Below are 22,258 nucleotides of genomic sequence, written 5' to 3'. Positions count from 1 at the left end.
CCACAGTACCATTGGGAAAGGAATTCCAGGATTTTGACCCAGCGACGGTGAAGGAACAGCGATATATTTCCAACTCAGGATGGTGAGTGGCTTGGAGGGAAACTTGAAGATGGTGTTCCTATATATTTGCTGCCCTTGTCCTTCTAAATGGAAGTGGTTGTGGAAGGTGCTGTCTGAGGATCTTTGGTGAATTTCTGCAGTGCATCTAGTAGATAGTACACACTGCTGCTACTGAGTGTCAGTGGTGGAGGGAATGAATGTTTGTGGATGCAGTGCCAACCAAACGGGCTGCTCTGTCCTGGATAGCGTCAAGCTTTTTGAGTGTTGTTTGGGCTGCATTAATCCAGGCAGGTGGGGAATATTCCGTCACACTCCTGACTTGTGCCTTGTAGGTGGTGGACAGGCTTTCAGGAGTCAGGAGGTGAGTTACTTGCCACAGTATTCCTAGCCTCTAGCCTACTCTTGTAATCACTGTGTTTGGTGAGTCCAGTTGAGTTTCGGATCAATGATAACTCCCAGGATGTTGATTGTGAGGATTCAGTGATGGTAACACCACTGAATGTCAAGGTGGTTAGATTGACTCATACTGATGATGGTCATAGCCTGGCATTTGTGTGGCATGAATGTTATTTTCCATTTGCCAGCCAATGCCTGGATATTGTCCAGATCTTGTTTCATTTGGACATGGACTGCTTCAGTGTCCAAGGAGTCATGAATGGTGCTGAACATTGTGCAATCATCATGTGACCAGGAAATTCCTCAGTCCCAGCCTGTGGTAGACTGATAAGTAAAGTTAGATCACATGGGATTCAGGGAGCACTTGCTAATTGGATACAAAATTGGCTTGGTGGTAGGAGAGAGAGTGTAGTGATGGATGTTTGTTGTTTGGACTGGAGGCCTGTGACCAGCAATGTTCCGCTGGGATTGATGCTGGGTTCACTGTTGTTTGTCATTTATATAAACAATTTGGATGAGAATTTAGGAGGCATGGTTAGTAAGTTTGCAGAGGACACCAACGTTGGTGGTACAGTTGCCTCTGAAGACGATTATCTAAGAATACAAAGGGGTCTTGATGATTTGGGCGAATGGCTTCAGGTGTATAAGTTGGATAAATGCAGGGTATTGAATTTTGGTAAAACCATCAAGGGCAGGACATACACAGTTTATGGTAGGACCCTGGATAGTTTGGTGAACAGAGAGACCCCAGAGTTCAGGTATATAGTTCTTTGAACGTTGTTTCGCAGGTGGACAGGGTGGTTCAAAAGGCATGTAACACATTTACCTTCATTGCTCAGATCACTGAATATAAGGGTTGGGATGTCATGTTCAGGTTGTACAGGATGTTGGTGAGGTCACTTTTACAGTACTGCATATAGTTCTGATCACCCTGCTATAGGAAAGATATTAATCAGTTGGAGAGGGTTCCGAAAAGATTTACCAGGATGTTGTCAGGGCTATAGGGTTTGGGTTCTAAGAAGTGGCTGGATAGGCTGGGATCTTTTTCACTGGAGCCTAGGAAGTTGAGCGGTGACCTTACAGAGGTTTATAAAATCATGAGGGACATAGATAAGGTGAATAACAAAGGTCTATTCCCTAAGGTAGGAGAGCACAAAACTAGGGGGCAAAGATTTAGAAGGAACGTGAAGCATAACGTTTTCACTCAGAGGATAGCTCATGTGGAATGAAGTGGTAGATGCAGGTACAGTACAACATTTAAAAGACATTTGGATAGGTAGATGAATAGGAAAGTTTAAGAGGGATTTGGGCCAAATGCAGGCAAGTGGGACTGGTTTAGTTTGGGAAACTTGGTTGGCATGGACAAGTTAGACCAAAGGGTTTGCTTCCGTGCTGTACAACTCTATGACTCTAAGCTGTTAAATCAGGAGGCAAGCACACTAGCTCACCTGGAGTGCCAGTTTTCACCCTGAAGGAAGTCTACAGATGAGGATTTGCTGGTGTGTAAGCTTCCAGCACAGCAACTGGCTGGACCTATGCTGCTTTATTTTCTCACAGGATGTGGGCATAGCTGCCTAAGCCAGCACTTAGTGCCCATCCCTACTTTCCCTCAAGAATGATTTGGAGATGCCGGTGTTGGACTGGGGTGTACAAAGTTAAAAATCACGCAACACCAGGTTATAGTCCAACAGGTTTAATTGGAAGCACACTAGCTTTCGGAAGGACGCTCCTTCATGAGGTAATTGTGGAGGGCTCGATCGTAACACAGAATTTATAGCAAAAATTTGCAGTGTGATGTAACTGAAATTATACATTGAAAAATTGATTGTCTGTTAAGCCTTTCATCTGTTAGAATACAGTGATAGTTTCACTTCTTTCATGTGTAAATCACAAAACCCTTTTTTTTAAAATGTTGCATTCTCGGGTTAGCTGTTAACAATGGTGATAGCTAGACAATATGTTGAAGGTGTTAGCCCCCTGTGTTCTCTGTCTATGACCTGATGTTTAGATTGATTCTAATCTAAAAAGTGAGATAACAGAGTTTTACATAAATTCATGCAGTTTTGAGCTCAGAGTTCTACATGAATATATACAGTTTTTGAGCAAAGTGCAATGTAACTCTGCAAGTACAAATTCACCGCACAAAATATATGTGTGTGTGTGTGTAGTGAGTGCAGAGTATCTTAAGTCTGTGAGGGAGTGCATGTGTGAGTGGGTGTCTGTGTGCGCGTCTGTGTGTACCTGTGACTGTGTGTATGTGAGAGTGGGTGTGTGTAGGAATATCTGTGTGTGTGTGTGTGTAGTGCAATGGTGATCACCTGTAATGTGACATGAACCCAAGGTCCCGGTTGAGGCCTTCCCTATGGGTACCGAACTTAGCTATCAGCCTCTGCTCTGCTGCCTGTCCCGAAGCCCACCTTGGAGGATGGTCACCCGAAGGTCCGAGGCTGAATGTCCTGGACCACTGAAGTGTTCTCCAACTGGGAGGGAAACCCTCCTGTCTGTTGATTGCTGTGTGGTGCCCATTCATCCGTTGTCGTAGCCTTTGCTTGGTTTCCCCAATGTACCATGCCTCCGGGCATCCTTGCCTGCAACGTATAAGATAGACAACGTTGGCTGAGTCACATGAGTACCTGCCATGTACAAGGTGGAGGTGTTCCCACGCGTAATACTACCACTATTATGCGTTGGAACACCTCCCACCTTGTGTACACACACACACACACACACACACACACAGACAAAGACCCACATGCACACATATATTTTGTGCGGTGAATTTGTACTTGCAGAGTTACATTGCACTTTGCTCAAAAACTGCATACATTCATGTAGAACTCTGAGCTCATAAACTGCATGAATTTATGTAAAACTTTGTTATCTCACTTTTTAGATTAGAATCAATCTAATCATCAGGTCATAGACAGAGAACACAGGGGGCTAACACCTTCAACATATTGTCTAGCTATCACCATTGTTAACAGCTAATCCGAGAATGCAACATTTTAAAAAAAAGGTTTTGTGATTTACACATGAAAGAAGTGAAACTATCACTGTATTCTAACAGATGAAAGGCTTAACAGACAATCAATTTTTCAATGTATAATTTCAGTTACATCACACTGCAAATTTTTGCTATAAATTCTGTGTTACGATCGAGCCCTCCACAATTACCTCATGAAGGAGCGCCCTTCCGAAAGCTAGTGTGCTTCCAATTAAAACTGTTGGACTACAACCTGGTGTTGTGTGATTTTTAACTTCCCTCAAGAAGGTGTTGGAGACCAACCTTCTTGAGCCTCTGCAGTCCATGTGATGTAAGTAAACAGCATGTTAGTTGCTCCATGTCCCCATCCCCACTCTTCCCAGCCCAACAGCCTTGCCCCAACAATCCCACTAACAGGACAAGTAAGTCACTTGTCACAATGAGATAGCACACTGATGGGGAAAGTACCAAGAACGATGGGCCATCATGAATGAGGATGTGTCCTTCCACCAATTGTTCTGAAGGGGAAGGGGGTGAATTGGTGAAAATTGAATTGGATAAGATCTTGTTATTGTTCCTATTTTACTGAAACAGAAGCCAGCACCTGCACCATCAAGGGATAAGAATTCCAAAGAAGCCGTTGCCATGGTGAAGCCTGTCAGTGGCGTGACACAGAAGAGCAGCACCCGACCAGTGCCAGCTGTCTCTGCCAGGCACCCTGTGTTCTCGGGAGGTCAGTGACCAGGATACAGCTCTATTCACTTTAGATGAAGTAATTGTCATTCTTGAACCCTTGTGGTTTACAATGACACAGCCCCTGATTAAGCATGCAAAACCTTTTGCATGATGTGAAACCACACAATGAAGGATGGGACAGTGGGTGATACTGAGTCGATTCCTTCCTCAGTCAGTTCTCAACTGGAGTGGCATCAAACTGACTAGATGCAAACTGTATCTGGATGTTTTATCATCTTCCCTATTAAGAAACTAAAAGCCGTGCACAAAGAATGCACTTGATAGATGTGTCTTTTCATGACTGGATATCCCATTATTGTTATCACATATCATTCAGTCAATCTGAGGTTATGCAGTCATTTGGATCACCAGTGCTGTGGAATTGGGATGAACTGGTCTGTGACTGGAAATAAAAATTGCAGTGATGTAAAAATAAGCTGCAACCAACTCCATCTCACAAAAATATTACATGTGCCCTTCATTGTAATGCTGTACTACCTGGCCTTTGGGTATCAAAATATTTAATAGAGAAAGGACTTTTGGGATAAGGGAAGTGACAGTAGAAGGAAAGGGACAGCCCCAGTGTTGCTCCTGTCCCATATCCTGGCTGCAGCTCCCAGGACTCTAGCCCAACAGGCTCCCTAGAGCCCTAGGCCCTCGTTAATGATCTCTGATGCCTCCTGTTACTTATACATATAATTCCTACATATCACATATACTTTACTTTCCAGTCATCATCTGGATTAAAGTATGATGGCAAAGACTGGACTTGCAGTCCCTCTAGAATAGAGAATTAAGGAGTAATCTAATTGAGGTGATTAAGCTGAATGAAGGAATTGCTGTGAGAGATAGAGAGAAACTATTTCCTCTGATGGGGCCCAAGGTAACATAACCTTAAAATTAGAGCTCAGCAGAACAGATATAATGTCAGGAAGCAGTTATTCAGACACAAAATAATGGAAATGTGGAACACTCTCCCTTAAATAACTGCTGAGACCGAGAGAAAAAAGATTACAAAAATGAGACTTATAGGTTCTACTGGGTAAGGGTATTAGATGTTGGGAAACCAAAATGGGAAGATGAAGTTGAGACACAGATCAGCCATGATCTGACTGCTCAAAGAAACTTAAGGGATTGAATGGCGTCCTGTTGTTCCTGTGTTCCTCCCGTGTCTAATTTACAGCTCGCACATGACTATTAAGCTGTGGGCTTTGTGCTGATTTCCAATCACACTTGAATGCTGATCTGCAGCTGTGGTGATAAACCTCCCCCAACTAGCAGCCCACTCATCAACTTGTAACACTGAGTAGATCAGGGAATATACTGTAGTATGAAATAGCAAATTGTTGTGGTGTGCTGCACCTTGCACTGAACACATTGTTGCAGAAGGAGAAACATAATGATCATGCTACGTTTTCAGAGAAAGAGTCTGATGTGACCAGGCTCCTTGCAGCTGCTCACTGGGGCAAGGCTTCATACTGTCACCATTCAGTCACGAGACACTGTGCAGTCACATGGCTCATCAATGCTAGTGGAGTTAGAACGAACTTATCTGTGACTTGGAATAAAAATTGAAGCAATGTAAAATGAGCTGCAACTAACTCCATCTCACAAAATCAAGATAAATGCTCTTCAGCATATCCTTCATAGTAAGGCTGTATCAGCTGCCCTTTGGGGGTATCAAAATGTTTAGTGCAGAAGGGGACTGCTGGGGTAAGGGAAGGGGCAGTGGATGTTAAGTAAGAGATCACACCACCTGCAGCTTGTACTTCATACAACACAGGTACTGTGCAGTGAGGATGAAGTCGGTTTTGGCATCAACCAGTATAACCTGGATGGATTCAGAATTGCCAACTTCAATGACCTCGGTAACTGCCACGCCTTCATTCAGAATACCATCTCGTCTAAAGTAGCTAAACCTGACCCTCCACAGTTCTTTGAAACTCTTCCTCTTATGGGCCTAACTGTGCCACTAGAGGGAGCAAAGTGTATTAGTGTTTATGCTGCAGTGCGTTTGGCATTGTGCTTGACATAACTGAATAGCTGGAAGTTTGCAGAAGCTGTGAGATCAGTGTGTGAGGCTTGCAGCTGTGATCTGTGTGAAAGTGACGTGCAGCATGTGACTGTTAGACCTGAGTTCTGATTGCTCGAAATTGTTGATGGGTGAATGGTGGAGATGTGGTACATTAAGCATTGTGTGGGGTTGGCAGTGTAGTGGGTACAAGATGGCATTTTAAGATGCATTCTCTAACCTTGTCCATTTGTGTGAGATCATTTAACATTTTCTGGGACTTCAGGTATCATGATCTTCATGGCTATCCACTTCCAGATTATTACTAAGTATCTGTCTGGAGGGCCTCCTGGACCCTTTACACGAGGTGATATCTTTCCCCGTTCTACCTCCTGTACTGGAGAACCTAGGAACCTACTCTGGGATATTGTTCCCTTGATCCTCTTTCTTCTTTCTAAGAACCACTTACACAGGTATTTCCAAGATGCAGACCTATTTTAAGAAACGCAGGATTGCTTTATTTGAGAGCCTTGCTCAGCATGAGGACTCTCAGCAATCAGTTAATGTTAAGGCATGCCATAATCATGCAGATGAGGTGACATTTACTTGATACCTATATCATTTCCACTGAGTGCAGGCTAATTGTGTGCCACGATCTTTGTATCCAATAATGATCTGATCCAAATTTTAGTCTCAACTCATTTCAGAACCTTGCAGTGCACAAAAATTGCTTGCAACGTTTCCCTGACAACACTTTAAAGTAATCAGTACTATGTAGGCTGTGACACAGCCTGAGTGACGTGAAGAAACTAAATGAAAGCATATTCTTTCTTCCACTTGCACCTCCCAGCATCAATTTCCCGAGAGCTGACAGGAGAAGATGAGAGGATCCAGACACAGCTCCATGGGCAGCCCACTGAAGGATACTACACCTACAGCAAAATGTCCTGCGACCTCTGTATCCGCAAAGAGGTACTGGAATATAAATGGTTATTCAAATCCAGAATGGTTGAAAAAGATGACAATATCCAGAAAAACAAACGTTCGAAGTACTTGCCTCATATCAAATGAAGTTGGAAGGTATGGAGTGGAATATGGGTGGATCATAATCTGAGCTGCAGCTTTATCCAAACTATAATAGGTCTCAGAACCTGAAATCTTTGCATTTTGGTCTGGGTATGGGCCCAACAAGCAAGAAGCTGAAAATGTGTTGCTGGAAAAGCGCATCAGGTCAGGCAGCATCCAAGGAGCAGGAGAATCGACGTTTCAGGCATGAGCCCTTCTTCAGCAAGGGCTCATGCCCGAAACGTCGATTCTCCTGCTCCTTGGATGGCGCCTGGCCTGCTGCGCTTTTCCAGCAACACATTTTCAGCTCTGATCTCCAGCATCTGCAGTCCTCACTTTCTCCAACAAGCAAGGAGTTGACCTGGAGTGCAACAAGAGGGACCGTAGAAGTGGGGGCTGCAGAGACTACATAGGGGGATGGAGGATAGGTAGAAACGGAGAATAGGGTACTGGAGAATGGATACCAGGGTGTTCGCCTTAAGGGGCTGGTATTGAGCTTGTTAGAAAAGAGCTGTCTGCTATATCCCCTGTTATTACCAGGCTACAGTCTGTGCTTCTTAAATCACAGCTCAGCCAGACAATGTGCTAAGTAGAAGAGGGGTTGCATGAGAGGTTAAACACTAAAAGAAAACCCAAAGAACTGCAGATGCTGGAAATCAGAAACAGAAACAGCAATTGCTAAGAAAACTCAGCAAATCTGGAAGCATCTCTGAAAAGACAGCAGCGTTAATATTTCATATCCAGTGACCCTTCTTCAGAACGACCCATTCTGAAGAAGGATCTCTGGACCTGAAATGTTAACTCTGCTTTCTTTCCACAGATGCCGCCAGACTTGCTGAGTTTTCCCAGCAATTTCTGTTTTGTATATGAGCGATTACATTTGTGAAGCACATTCCTGTGCTCAGTTAAGTAAAGTCAGCAATTCATATTCCTGTTCATTCCACTTCATATTGTATTTTTCTCCCCCTGCTTCAGGTGTTTTATCCCAAGGAGAGTTTCCACAGCCCGGTGATACTGGATCTTATTTTCAGACAGGTGCGGAAATTAATGGACACTCAATTTCTTCCAGAGAAAGGACGTTAATTGTGGAACAATTTATCTCAGATCTCAGCCTTTGCATGGGTTAGCTCAGTATCACTGTTCCCTAGCTCACTTCTGAATGTAGGTACTGCTTTTGAGGGGTACCTTTTGTGAGTATTCATTATTGTGCCTGCCTCCCTGCAATCCATCCAGCTTTCAGTACTCAGTCATATGGCATACAATCTCATCATAAAGCGCATTGTTCATTCCTAGGATAACTTATTTATATATATATATATATATAGAACATAGAACGTAATTGCGCAGTACAGGCCCTTCGGCCCTCGATGTTGCGCCGACTTAAGAAAAGTTCGAAGAGAGCGGCAATTTTTTAAAAATTTAAAAACGTATAGCATATAAAAACTTGTATATTTTTATGAAAACACAAACATGACTCAAAAACTGTTTTAAATTCTATGCCTTTTATTAAGGATAGATTTCAGGACCCCTTATTGCTGACGATTATTCCCATACCTTGAGATTTTCCCCCAGTTCAGCTTTGTTTTCTTTTCTGCTCTCAATACCATTCAATAACTGTGTTGCTGTCATCACAAAAGTATATCAGATATAATTGAGCATGAGAAGCTTTTCTTGATTGGAGTGATTATTTTTATTGATTCATGAGATGTGGGCATCTCTGGCTGGGCCAGTATTCATTGTGGCACAGTGGTTAGCACTGCTGCCTCACAGCGCCAGAGACCCAGATTCAATTCCTGCCTCAGGCGACTGACTGTGTGGAGTTTGCACATTCTCCCCGTGTTTGCGTGGGTTTCCTTCGGGTGCTCCGGTATCCTCCCACAGTTCAAAAATGTTTAGGTGAATTGGCCATGCTAAATTGCCCGTAGTGTTAGGTGAATGGGTCTGGATGGGTTGCATTTCAGCAGGTCGGTGTGGACTTGTTGGGCTGAAGAGCCTGTTTCCACACTGTAAGTATTCTAATCTAATTGCCGTTAAAAGTCCAGCCGTGGGTCTGGAGTCACATATAGACTAGACCTGGTAAGGACAATTTCCTTCCTTAAAGGGCATTAGTGAGCCAAATGCATTTTCCCTGATAATTGGCAACAGATTCATAATCATCATTAAACTCTTAATTCTAGATTTTTATTGGATTTATATTCCACCATGAGCCATGGTGGGTTTCAAACCCATGTCTCCAGAGTCTCTGTATTAATAGTCCAGTGATAATATCACTAGGCCATCACCTCTTCTCACTTGATGATATGTATTTAGATTGGTTCAAATATTAAATTGCTCCTTCTCCTGCATTCTGTAGCTATTTTGCTCAATTGTGAGGTTTTTCTGCTTTAACCTGCTTTTGTCCCACTTTACCTGCTACCTGACTGCCCTGATACCTGGGGATTAAGCTTCCGTAAGATCAATGGTTTCAGTGTATTTCAACACCTATGTCAGATAATTTCCAATTTATAGTTTTTGTTATCAGAACTTCCAACTCAGACATAATGACTGATTTAGCCAGCGCTACCTGTAAACATGATGATGCCCTCTTCCGCGGTTACATTAGAGCCTGGGTGTCTCTGGAGAAGGAGCACGCAGTCTCCACCAACACCCTGGAGTTGTTCAGGGAGAGGTGTGCGCCGCAAGAAGTGGAGTGCATTATTTCCCCCTCCAACTCTATTTTGATTGAATCCCTGTCCTCCCCTTTACTGTTTGATCACACAGTATTGCCTTTTGTGAAGGGCAGTGCTTGTCACTGGCCACTCGGGTGTTTCCTTTCTTCCTGGTGGTGGAAATTGAATAAAGATTCGTACACCTTGTGTCTCTCACTGTGTCTCACACCTGCACACACACAACAAAAAGAAGAAAAAAAAACATGATGATGAAATACAGACATTAGTCTGTGATGCTGGAAACTAAGAGGAAGTTAAAATTATATGTGTTTTTTTAAGCTACTTTAGTTACAATAGGTGAACAGTACATGTAACTGAGTCTCATGCTGCTGTATAAGTAAAGAACTATTACAATAGCTTTGACATTGTGAAAGCACAGCAAAATAAATTGCATGCTGGTAAAGTGTTAAAACATAAAGTAGTTACTTTATGCTGTGTCCTGAATACCTATTGTTTCAGGATCACTAATTTTGCCAAGTATAAAAACAGGCAGATCAGGTAGGTTCAGGTTAGATATTGATTCCGATTGTTTCATGGAAGAGACTTAAGCAGAGATAACAGAAAAGATCAGAAGTGGAATCATAACAAGGACCAGACCAAGAAAAGCAAGGAGTGAGATCACAGCAAGACACGGGGTGACATCATAGCAAGATGGGATGACCACAGCAAGTTGGGGTAGGATCATAGGAACATTACTGAGATGATGGAGTGTATTGGTTGAAAGGTGACTGAATAGAAGTTTATAAAATAATGAGAGGTGTAGATAGAGTTAATGGTAGTTGTCTTTTCCCTCGGATGGGGGTTTTCAAGACTAGGGGGCACATTTTTAAGGTGAGTACAGAGAGATTTAAAAAAGACATGCGGGTTTTTTGCACAGAAGGTGGTTCACGTGTGGATTGAACTTCCTGAGGAAGTGGTGGATGCAGGTACAATTACAACATTTAAAAGACATTTGGATAATTGCATGAATAAGAAAGGTTTGGATGGATATGGGCCAGGAGCAGGCAGGTGGGTCTAGTTTAGTTTGGGACTATGTTTGGCATGGACTAGTTGGACTGAAGGGTTTATTGCCAAACTTTTGGGAACTAAGTAGGAGTCAGCAACCCAGTTCCCTGGTGTTTATGCCCAACATTTACTTTTATTAAATTTGGATCAAAAGTTTTATTTTAAAATTGCAAAAAAAAACTGAAGTGGATCATAAATACGGTAATCTAATTCTCTCTTGAATTAGTACATTTGCCTTTTCTCTGAGGTAACATATTTTCATCACCAGCACCAGCTTTTTCCCTCTCCCTCATCTCCACATTACCATGACAGCTAAGGCAGCTCAGAATAGGAATCAAAACTCAAACTGTCTGTATGTCAGTGAGGAGACATGTGTCCCCCTTATTACTATTCCCTAACTGGCTAGTGGGAAATGCAAGTGATTATAGAGTCCAGATAAGTCTGATGCAGATCTTTGGAAGAATCATTGTCAAAGCTCAATGTTAACCTTAATGTGTAAGACTGGGAATCAAACATTACAAAAGTAGACAGATACACCAAAGGAAAAGAGTGGGAAAACATAAGGAGTTTGGATAGTTTAAATGGCATAACAGTTAAAAGCTGGGAATAAATCAAGGCATTTGGACATTTATGTGCAGAATATTGGATAACCTGAAATAAGCTACAGGTGCCAATCTGATTGAAGGCATAGAGGTTTATATATTGAATAACAAATACTGCAGGCTGGAATTTATATCAAATAACTGAGACTTGAAAGTGATTTTGGACTGTACTCTGATTAAGGGGTTTGAGTGTTTATTTTCTCTCTTGAAGATATTGTGTAATTTCCTATTAATGTTTTGTTTGATATTCCTTTAATTCTGTGAAGATTGTGAGTGACACGTTCTCTGAAACCTGTGTGCGACTGAACAAAGAGGAGCAGATGAAGATGAAATCATTACTAGGTCAGTCATCCAAGCCTTGCTGGGATTGGGTAGGGGGCTGGATAAAGGTTAAAGCAAGGCAACTGATGGAATAATTACATTAGCTGCAGTCCCACTGTTCTTTCACTGTAACTATTTTTGTGCGATTCATGTGAATTCATAAATATATGTTTCAGTTTTCAGAGACAAATAAACTAAACCACAGTTGAATACGAATCAAAATCTTGAGACTTAAAAATGATTTCACTTATTCAGTCACCGTGAAACATTGGCCTTGATCTAAACCTGCAGTTGTCAGTTGTATTTTGTATTTTGAGTTGCCAGATTTTAATTGAGACTGTGGAAGTCTTTACAAAGCTATTCATCAACTTTTGCAATTGTGTAGGTCAGCAGGAAACACACAGTAAGTCAGTCAGCTTCAGAAAGGAGAGAAAATTATGTCCTCAAGATGTGACCGATTATTAGAACCATTTGGAAACCTGCATGCCAAAACTATAATAACCTAGGTTATTTCCTCTGGGAAATGGCTGGGAGGAGATAGAGAATGAATGTGTGTCAGAGCTCACTTTACATCAGTAAAGGTACAGTAGTAACACAGGGCACTGGAGGAAAGAGAGAGCTGGATTACCATCAGTTGACCAATAAACTGTAGAATGCTGATTGGAAAGAATTAGTACATTTGGCAAAAACTGACTGGCCTGTCGATTGTATCTTTACTGGTGTTAATTTAGTTTCCTCACACTATCTAGTTCAATGACTCCTCCCTATCATTTCCTGAATATATTATCAGCATTTACTGCTAACAAGACTCGTGTTAAAGAGCTACTGTGGTCCTCCCATTGCCCTTTTAAAAGCATTCCCTTTGAGTGAATCAGATTGGTACAAGATAAATGACCATACAATGTGTATAACAACAAACACAGCAGTGTCTATTTCTCTTCTATAGATGAAAACAAGATTCAATCCTCAACTTTGGTGAAGGATGAAGCTGTCAAGAGGAAGATTGTAATGGCTGCCAAAGAAGCTTGGGATGTTTATTTCTGCCGTCTGTTCCCTGCCTCTGTGAGACAATCCTGTATTTTTACAAATATATTTAAACCACAGAATGTGTCATTAAGTATTATTTATTGATGTTATAAAAACTTTCAGCATATTGTGGAAAACTGATAATGTGCTGAAAACCATATCCCTGCTGAAGGGGCAACTCATTGAAAAATAGGAACAAGAGTTTACCATTCAATCTCTTGAGCCTTTTCATAAATAAATTATATCAGGACTGATCTGAATCTCAACACCATCTCAATGCAAATGTTCTCACGCCAAAAGGTTACTGAGCATAGCTCCACAGCCTTGTATCTCTAAATGTGGCTGTTACCTTATAGACATTTTTCTCTGCCCAGGGATCAGTTCATCCTATCACCCCCTCCCCTCCCCTCCCCACACACACACAGACACACCCATCTCAACTCCCAACTATATTTATATAACCTATTTTGAAGAAACTGTGTATTCTAATTTTCATGAAAGCTAGTTACATAATCAGTCATTCAGCCGTTGAACTCTCTTGTCTCTTAACAGTTTTAACTCTAACTCTGCATCCTTGAACATCAAAAAGCCGATTTACATCAACACCTCGACATTTCATGTTCCTCATTTAATGTAAATGCAGCCAGCCATGTGAACACTGAAAATTCCTACCCCTGGAGTGTTGCCTGACTCAGAGATTAGAGAGAACAAATTTGTGTAAAATTTAAATTCCTCTGTGTGCCTTGTGCTTTTTAACTCAATGTTAATTTGTAATCATTGGTGAACTCTTGCAGGGCAGTGTGGGTACTGGAGTGCAGATTTTGGGAGTGTCCCATAAAGGAATCTGTCTATTAAAACTAGTGAGAGCCAGCAGCACAGCAGCAGAAAATCTGAGGGTCCTCAGGAGCTACAGGTACGGAAAGCAGAAAGCAATATTTTCCACTTGCCCCTGAGAGAGTAATTTACCCTGATCCATCTTTCTGTGGGCCGTTTGGTAACTCATGAAATGCCCAGTCTTTTATGTACCTAGATACAATTTGGTTAGTGTGTTCATTATCATGATGAACATCACAGCTGAATTTGATCCTCTTACCTGCACATCCTGCTGGACAATGACTCCCCTCTCTGCTTCAGGGGTACTGAGGCTAATTGCAACCCTAGCCCATTTTTGACACCCTCAAGATCAGCTGACTCAACTTCAACATTACAGATAGAAAATTGCCAATTTGTGTGGCTCAGTAACACATCCAACAAGGAAGTTTCTGTCATTCTCTCTAGGCTATTGTTTATGGTCTGTTTCATATCTTCCATTCTGTAAACACCAACTCAGTCCCATCCTCTGTCTGATTGTCCATTGTCACACACCAGACTGTTCACAATATTGGAAATGTGTTGCTGGAAAAGCGCAGGGCTCCTGAAGAAGGGCTTATGCCCGAAACGTCGATTCTCCTGTTCCCTGGATGCTGCCTGACCTGCTGCGCTTTTCCAGCAACACATTTCCAGCTCTGATCTCCAGCATCTGCAGACCTCACTTTCTGTTCACAATATTGGTAACATAATTGATCATGAGTTGAACATCAGATACAAAACCTCTCCATCACCAATGCCACCTATTTACACCTCCATAATGTCCATCTCCACACTCATCTCAGTTCACATGTTGGTGAAAGACATGCCCACACTTTTGTTCATCCAGACTTGACTATTCCAACCTGCCAGCCTCCCATCTTTCACTCTCACTCTCTGTAAACTAAGACTCTGCTGTCCAACATCAAAACTCACACCGAGCCATATTCACCTCTTCATTTCCTGTGCTCACTAATGTACATTAGCTCCCAGTCTAACTGTCTCACATATAAAAATTCTTACACCTGCTTTCAACTCACTGTATGATCTCATCTTTTTTCATCTCTAACATCCTTCAGTTTGACAATGTTGCAAGATAATTTTACAGCTTCAGTTTTGCCCTCTGGCATAACCCCAATTTAGTAAACTTCATTATTGGTGGCCACACCTTCAGCTTCCAAGGGATTAAGCCCTGAAACTCCCGACTAAACCTCTTTGACCCTCTCTTTCTCTTAACCCTATCTCTTTGATTATTGGTCACAATTTTTAATATCTTTTTATAAAAGCAAAACATTGCAGATATTAGAAATCTGAAATTGAAACAGAAAATTATAAATATGATCAGCAGGTCTCTCAGCAGCTGTGAAGAGAGAAATGTTTACTACCCCCGACCTTCTGAGGAGCAACAATCATCGTTGAATTGTCACACTGTTTAAATACTTTTCCAAACTCAACATTGTTCAGCATTTCCACTACAGTGTTCTGAATTTACTGTCTCAGAAATGGGTGCGCGGTGTCTCAGAACTCATCAGAACATAGTAGAGTCAGAAGACGACAGCACATGCCCCTTTTTCACAGCACTTGATGCTGTATGGTAAGTTGAAATGTCAAGTCTGACTGGTTGTGATAGAGTGGATGAGGAAGTGGGTAAATGAATAAATAAGTGCATAGGTAAATGGGAAGGGGAGTACTTAGCTGAGTGAGTAGTGGGAAAGTGAGTGGGTAGGAGTAGATTGGGTCAGGTCAGATTGAAAAGGTAGGTGGGGTTGGGAATGTGTAGCCAGGAATGTTAGGGGAATATTGATTGATCAGTGGATGGTTGTGAAGGTAGTCAGGGGTTTGGAGTTGTAGTTGGGCGGTGATGGGATAGTTGGGTCATCGGGATAATCAGAGTCATGAGGGTAATGGGGGATTGTGAAGGTAACTGGGAAGTCAGAAGGACAGGTTGGCTACCTGATCGGAGAGATAGTTGGGAATGTAGTCTGATGTTTCGGGATGATTGGAAGGTAGCTACCAATTTGTTAGACTAGGTTTTATCCTGACTAACATTTCCTGGACAACTATTAAAGACAGTATATTGGACTTATCCCAAATCTTGAACTCTGTAACTCAGAGTCACCGATATTCAAAGAGGGTTTTGCAGAGCGGAGGAGTTGACTAATGGAAGTTCAAAGCTACAAAGCAAATTCCCATGTTGGTGTGTATGTTAGGATCTCCAAAAGATCCCAACACTCATCCCAGTTGTAAGTCTAGTCTCCAATAGCCCAGCAACCAGAAGATTTAGCCCAATATTAGAGATTGATAACTTGTTAGAAAAAAAAGTTATTCACCTGAAATGTTAACTCAGTTTCAGTCTCCACAGAAGCTGCCAGGCCTGCTGAGTATTTTCAGCATTTCACGCTTTTATTTTGACCATCAATTTATATGATTTAGTTTCATATTTTGTTTGGAATTTACTCCTGTGAATTGCCATGAAATGTTTTACTACTGTAAATGTGCTCTCCAAATCAAGTTGTTGATTTGGGGTACTGACCTGCCCAGGCAAATCTGACATTAAACTTTATTTTGTTAGTATATGAGGAGAAAGTGAGGACTGCAGATGCTGGAGATCAGAGCTGAAAATGTGTTGCTGGAAAAGCGCAGCAGGTCAGGCAGCATCCAGGGAACAGGAGAATCGACGTTTCGGGCATAAGCCCGAAAATTGTTCTTTTGAACACCTCAATAAATTCCCCTTTTAATCTTCTCCAAGGACAATAAGCCCAATTTCTCTAATCTTTCCTTGTATCTGACATGCCTCATTCCTGGTATCACTCTAGTTTCCAGAATGTGTTTCTCAGTCTGTTTCCTGAAGAAGGGCTTATGCCCGAAACGTCGATTCTCCTGTTCCCTGGATGCTGCCTGACCTGCTGCGCTTTTCCAGCAAAACATTTTCAGCTTTTGTTAGTATATGACCAGCCACTAGGAGGTGCCATAAGCTGACGAAGGTAACCGTACCTGACAACTGTAATTGAGGTGCGATTATGGCCTCTAGTTACTGATATACCAATTAGTGGAAACAGAATAGCTTTCTTTACCTTGTCAAATTGTTCTTTTGAACACCTCAAAAAATTCCCCTTTTAATCTTCTCCAAGGACAATAAGCCCAATTTCTCTAATCTTTCCTTGTATCTGACATGCCTCATTCCTGGTATCACTCTAGTTTCCTGAATGTGTTTCTCAGTCTGTTTTGGAGAATAATGAGCTCCTGTTTTAATACCAAGTTGGCCCAAGGAGAGTACATCATGTCAGAAGATGTGCAGATCACATCAACCCACAAGTTTATCCCACTCTGTTTCTATACCAGAATTTTCTGTGGGAGTCAAGAGTCTAAGATCGGAGTCTTTGATCCAACAATGCTTTAAATTTACAACATTTAATCTAATTATTCTTCTAATGGCAACCTTTCAGCTACTCGGACATCTTATTCGTCACCATCCCTTCTGAGAACATGCTAGACTTCAACCTCACCAATGAAAAGCTGATTCTGTTTTCCTCCAAGGCTCCACAAATTAAGAGTATGATTGATTACTTCATCACTGAACTGAAGAAGGTGTGTAAAGAACTGGCTTTTATGCTTTTTCACATGATCACTGCATGAAGGAGATGATTAATGCTTCATAAAAGTTTTTTACGTTAAAAATCACTCACAACAATAGGTTATAGTCCAACAGGTTTACTCACAACCACTTGATGAAGGAGTATCACTCTGAAAGCTAGTGTTTCCAAATAAACCTGTTGGACAATAACCTGGTGTTGTGTGATTTTTAACTTTATACACCCCAGTCCAACACAGGCATCTCCAAATCTAAAGTTTTCTGTTTGTGTACCAAGGCATGAATTCTTTACCTCTGAAGTAAAAAGGTCATGGGTTAAAGTCCTATTTCAGAGACTGGAAAACATAATTCATACTGTTTCTCTGAGGATTTGTTATTACTGAGAGTACTGTCACTCTGCAGACTTAGAGATGCCATCTTTCAGAAAGTGAGGCCATATCATCCTTTTTAGGTGACTATAAGATTCCCATGGTATTGATAAAAGAGCAGAGGAGTTTTCCTGTGTCCTGGTCAACATGTACTCCTAATCCAACATCACTAAAACACAATATTTGGCCATTGCTGTTTGTGGCACTCATCTGTGGTTTCTTACATTACAACAATGGCAGTACTTCATAGTCCAGTATTGGCTGAAGTTGAGAAAGATGCTTTATAAATCCAAGTGCTCTGTCTGTCTATCACCAGCTTCAATTTTCTGTTCTCTTGTTAAATTAGGAAATGCAGGCCACAGTGCTGGCAGCAGTCTCAAATGCTATGGTAATTTAAATAATACAAAAGTTTTGAACAGAATCTATGTTGTACTGGATTCTCCTTTCACCCCAAAATATTAATTCAGCCACTTGTTGAAACATGCCAACCAGAAAGTATACAGGAGATAAAAGCAAAATATTCCAGATGGTGGAAATCTAAAATAAAGACACAAAAGTGATGGAAATACTTAGCAGGTCTAGCAGCATTCAGTTCTGCTTGAACCAAATATGATGTTTCTTCAGAATCGGTTCAGAACTGTCCCTCAGTTCACAGTCTCACTTACAGGATTTGGCAATGGTTGGATTGGCAATGGGCATTCACCCTGGTGCAGGGATGTTGTACCTAAGGACACAATCTTGGGCTGGTGAATGGGAGTTTCATGTCAGTGTGACTTGGTTCAGACTCCAAAGCACAAACAGTGCCCTGCATGACAGTATTACCAATATACTCCCATTAGCATGCTGTCCAGACCTACTCACTTTATTTAACAACCCCTGGTACCCAAGTTGTATTCTGCCCCAGGACTCCTTTGCACAGGGCGTCATCACTTTCTGCTGCACTGCCTCATTAGTGCTTTTGCAGTCTTCCCATAATGCTGCCTATGCCTTCACTCAGCTCCCCCACCAACTGATGGCTTTCTTCCTGCCAAATCAACTTGAACATTTTGTTACATGGTCGGTGCTGTCTCTTATCAGTGGCTGTAGCTAGTAATTCACAGAATTGATGTTGTCTTTATATATGACCTGTCACCAGGATTCTAACTATGTAATAGCAGTGAAGAGTCACATCACAAATAACAGCTCCTACCTACGATTCCACAAGGGTGACATCATTCGTCTGCAACCGATGGATGGTCTCGAGGAAGGTTAGTGTCTATGGAATTATTCATTCATTGGGCACAGGTACAAAAGATTAAAGCTAATTCCAGTTTTTGTCTCTAAACTTGAGACTGGAGTCATTGTAAGCAATGTATCCATTTGTAGTATGTGTTCATTTAATTTAACCACATGGAATCTTTCATTCTTCTAGTGAAATCACACTCAGGCAGTGACTTAAATGGACCTCCCTGTGCCCGGTCTATGTAAAAACTTTCAAGTTGTTGTGAGGGGACATAGGTTATAAGTAAGTGGATGTTAAATAGGTCATCTATGTGGAAAATCCATGCCTGAATACCTGGCTGGCTCAGTAGTGATGCCCACCATTGATGGTGAACTGGCATTCCTGTCAGTCTAGTATTCAAGCAGAAATGGCCGTTCAGTTCAGTCCTGGCTAGATTTTATCCAAGCAAACATTAGCAGATTCAGAGAGGAAGATAGAAAAGTGCAATCAGATTGGATCATGTATCTTTCGGGTTTCTGACTGCATATCTTGTAGTTCTGTAATCTATATAGTTGTTCATGCAACATCATCAAAAATGAGATCTATTCTTATTAGGCTGTACCTCAGATGAGTGGAATGTGCCCCAACAGTGGAGATTCATACCCTGGTGTCAGTGGGTGTGGACTCACACTCTGCTATCGGACTATTAGTTTGTATTGTGTTGTGTTTCTGTACTGCTTAAATTCTGCACCTCTCATATTTTGTGTCTGCCCTCAGACTATTGCTACGGCTGTATAGTCAGGAAGAAGGTCATATACCTCGAGGAGCAAAAGAAATATATTCCTGATTTTGGTGGGTTGGAAGCAGAGTCAATTTGCTTCCTTATTGTTTGCGTGTGACTCATCCTTCCTCCTCCTTCCATCCTCTGGCTCCCTCTAACTGCTGATATCTGACTCAAAAAGAATTTGAAATTAGGCTATTTGCTCCCTCAGTAACTAGCTGGTACTAGGTCCATAGTGAATGGTGTGAATGGCCCACTTCAGTGTGAGCTGTCCCAGGTCTGGTGTGAATGGCCAATTCCATTGTGCGCTATTCCAGATCTGGTGTGAATGGCGCACTCCAGTGTGGGCTGTCCCAGTTCTGGTGTGAATGGCCTATTCCAGTGTGGGCTGTCCCAGTTCTGGTGTGAATGGCCCACTCCAGTGTGGGCTGTCCCAGGTCTGGTGTGAATGGCCTATTCCAGTGTGGGCTGTCCCAGGTCTGGTGTGAATGGCCCACTCCAGTGTGGGCTGTCCCAGTTCTGGTGTGAATGGCCCACTCCAGTGTCGGCTGTCCCAGGTCTGGTTTGAATGGCCTATTCCAGTGTGGGCTGTCCCAGGTCTGGTGTGAATGGCCCACTCCAGTGTGGGCAGTCCCAGTTCTGGTGTGATTGGCCCACTCCAGTGTGGGCTGTCCCAGTTCTGGTGGGAATGGCCCACTCCAGTGTGGGCTGTCCCAGAACTGGTGTGATTGGCCCACTCCAATGTGGACAATCCCAGATCCTTAATTAATTATATCCTCTCCTGCTGTAAAGTGTTGCAATATGTGGACTCTGGATTGAGCTCAACCCTGCCATCAAGACCAGTTCTCTAGTTGGAAAGATGCTGAAGGATTTTTAGCATCAGTAATCCCAGGAAACAAGGTAGAAATCTGGAAAAATTGTCAACCATGTTCACTGAAATGCTGACAGTATAAATTACAGTGTTACATATCTTCCTGATTATGGCCATTCTCCATTTCACATTAGTGTTCCTCCTTCCTGCATTAGTGTTCATTCTCCTTGTATTAACTCTCCATCTCCCTATATTAATGCTTCCCCTCCTTGCATTAATATTCCATCTTGCAGTGTTAATGATCCATTGCTTTCTAAAGCTCCACTTGTTTGCCTGTGGACTGAATTGTGTAAACATATTCTGCTGATATTTTCTATCTGTGGTGTTTTAGATCTGGTGTGTGCATGTTTGACGTGTTTTATGCTTTTTTTAATAGATATTTTTATTAGAAATTTAACATTTTTACAAGTTTACAAAAATAAACAAAACTCTCAAGTACAAACATTGATATACAATTAAATCTTAAATATATAATCACCAAAATTTAACAAAAGAAAAATACCGAGGAAGAAAAAACAAAACTCAACTAACTACTAATCTAACCTACAACTAACCAGAGTGTATATTTAAGTCTCTTACATTATTCAAATAAGAGAAGGAGGAAAAAAAACAGCGGATAACATAAAAATTGGGTAGTGAGATACACGCTCGGAATGTGTTAACATCAAATGTAACAAAACCCGTATTCGTGCGGGATTCCTCTCCCAAAGGGCCCCGGTCAGCCAGGTTCGTAATCTCAGTTAAATAAAAGCCCTTGTTAGGATAACCGAAATATCTGTATTCATATAATTCAAGAAGGGCTGCCATATTTTATAAAATAATTCGGTCTTTCGGTGCACCATATTTGTAAGGAAATTAAGGGGAATACATTCCATAATTAATCTGTGCCAATTTGAAAGTCCAGGGGGGCCCTCAGCCACCCAGTTTACCAAAATATTTTTCCTTGCACAGAAAGAGAGAATAGAAAATAGTCTCTTCCCATGCATGTCCAGGGAGGATAAGTTCGAAAAGCCCAAAAGGAGAAATGCGGGGTCCACTTTAATTTCCGTTCCTAAAATTCCTGTCAGGGCACTTGCTACTTTAGTCCAGTATCTACGGATCTTATGACAGGTCCATAGACAATGTACAAGAGTGCCCACCTCTATTTTACATTTGGGACACATTGGGGATGCCCCTGCCTTAAATTTTGCCAATCGATCCGGTGCTATATGGGCCCTATGAAGTATCTTCAGCTGGATAGCCTGAGTTCTGTTACAGATGGTGATTCTTCTGGCGCTTTCCCAAATGTTATTCCACGTTCCTATAGAGATTTCTAGTCCCAATTCCTGATCCCATGTTTTAAGCAGATTGTCCATATCTCCCGATACTTCATCATGTAGTAAATAATAAATAGTACTGATGGAGGATACCCCCATTGGTCGTAGTACTCTACATTCTCTATCTGATTTATAAAGACTATCTAATAATGTAGTCTTCTTCTGTATATAGTCTCGAACTTGGAAGTATCGATAGAGGTTACCCATTAGGTAATCCGAATTTCTGACGCAGCTGTTCAAAAGACATCAGGACCCCATCTTCAAATAGGTTCCCTAAACATGAGATATCCCTGGATCTCCAGAGTTTAAAAGTGGCATCTGTAAACCCCGGTTGGAATCCCCATGCTCCCACTATCGGCGCATAGGGGGAT

The 22,258-nt window shown here is 41.8% G+C and overlaps 1 protein-coding gene across 1 annotated transcript in view; it reads left to right on the top strand.

Annotated features, from left to right (window-relative positions):
• Nucleotides 1-22,258, top strand: part of LOC122560691 (unconventional myosin-XV) — a 158,382-nt gene that overhangs the window by 97,513 nt on the left and 38,611 nt on the right. Inside the window, exons 40-46 of the mRNA XM_087998065.1 lie at nucleotides 8,226-8,285; nucleotides 11,832-11,907; nucleotides 12,833-12,948; nucleotides 13,707-13,825; nucleotides 17,205-17,346; nucleotides 18,854-18,965; nucleotides 19,697-19,771. Coding sequence (XP_087854191.1) covers nucleotides 8,226-8,285; nucleotides 11,832-11,907; nucleotides 12,833-12,948; nucleotides 13,707-13,825; nucleotides 17,205-17,346; nucleotides 18,854-18,965; nucleotides 19,697-19,771 — 700 coding nt within the window. The remainder of the gene's footprint in view (nucleotides 1-8,225; nucleotides 8,286-11,831; nucleotides 11,908-12,832; nucleotides 12,949-13,706; nucleotides 13,826-17,204; nucleotides 17,347-18,853; nucleotides 18,966-19,696; nucleotides 19,772-22,258) is intronic.

Source organism: Chiloscyllium plagiosum, unplaced genomic scaffold, assembly GCF_037043375.1.
Source record: "Chiloscyllium plagiosum isolate Xiang-an unplaced genomic scaffold, Cpla_swu_hap1 HiC_scaffold_20, whole genome shotgun sequence".
NCBI lineage: Eukaryota > Metazoa > Chordata > Chondrichthyes > Orectolobiformes > Hemiscylliidae > Chiloscyllium > Chiloscyllium plagiosum.
The sequence above is the reverse complement of the archived record's forward strand: the minus strand, read 5'-3'. Positions and strand labels throughout refer to the sequence as shown.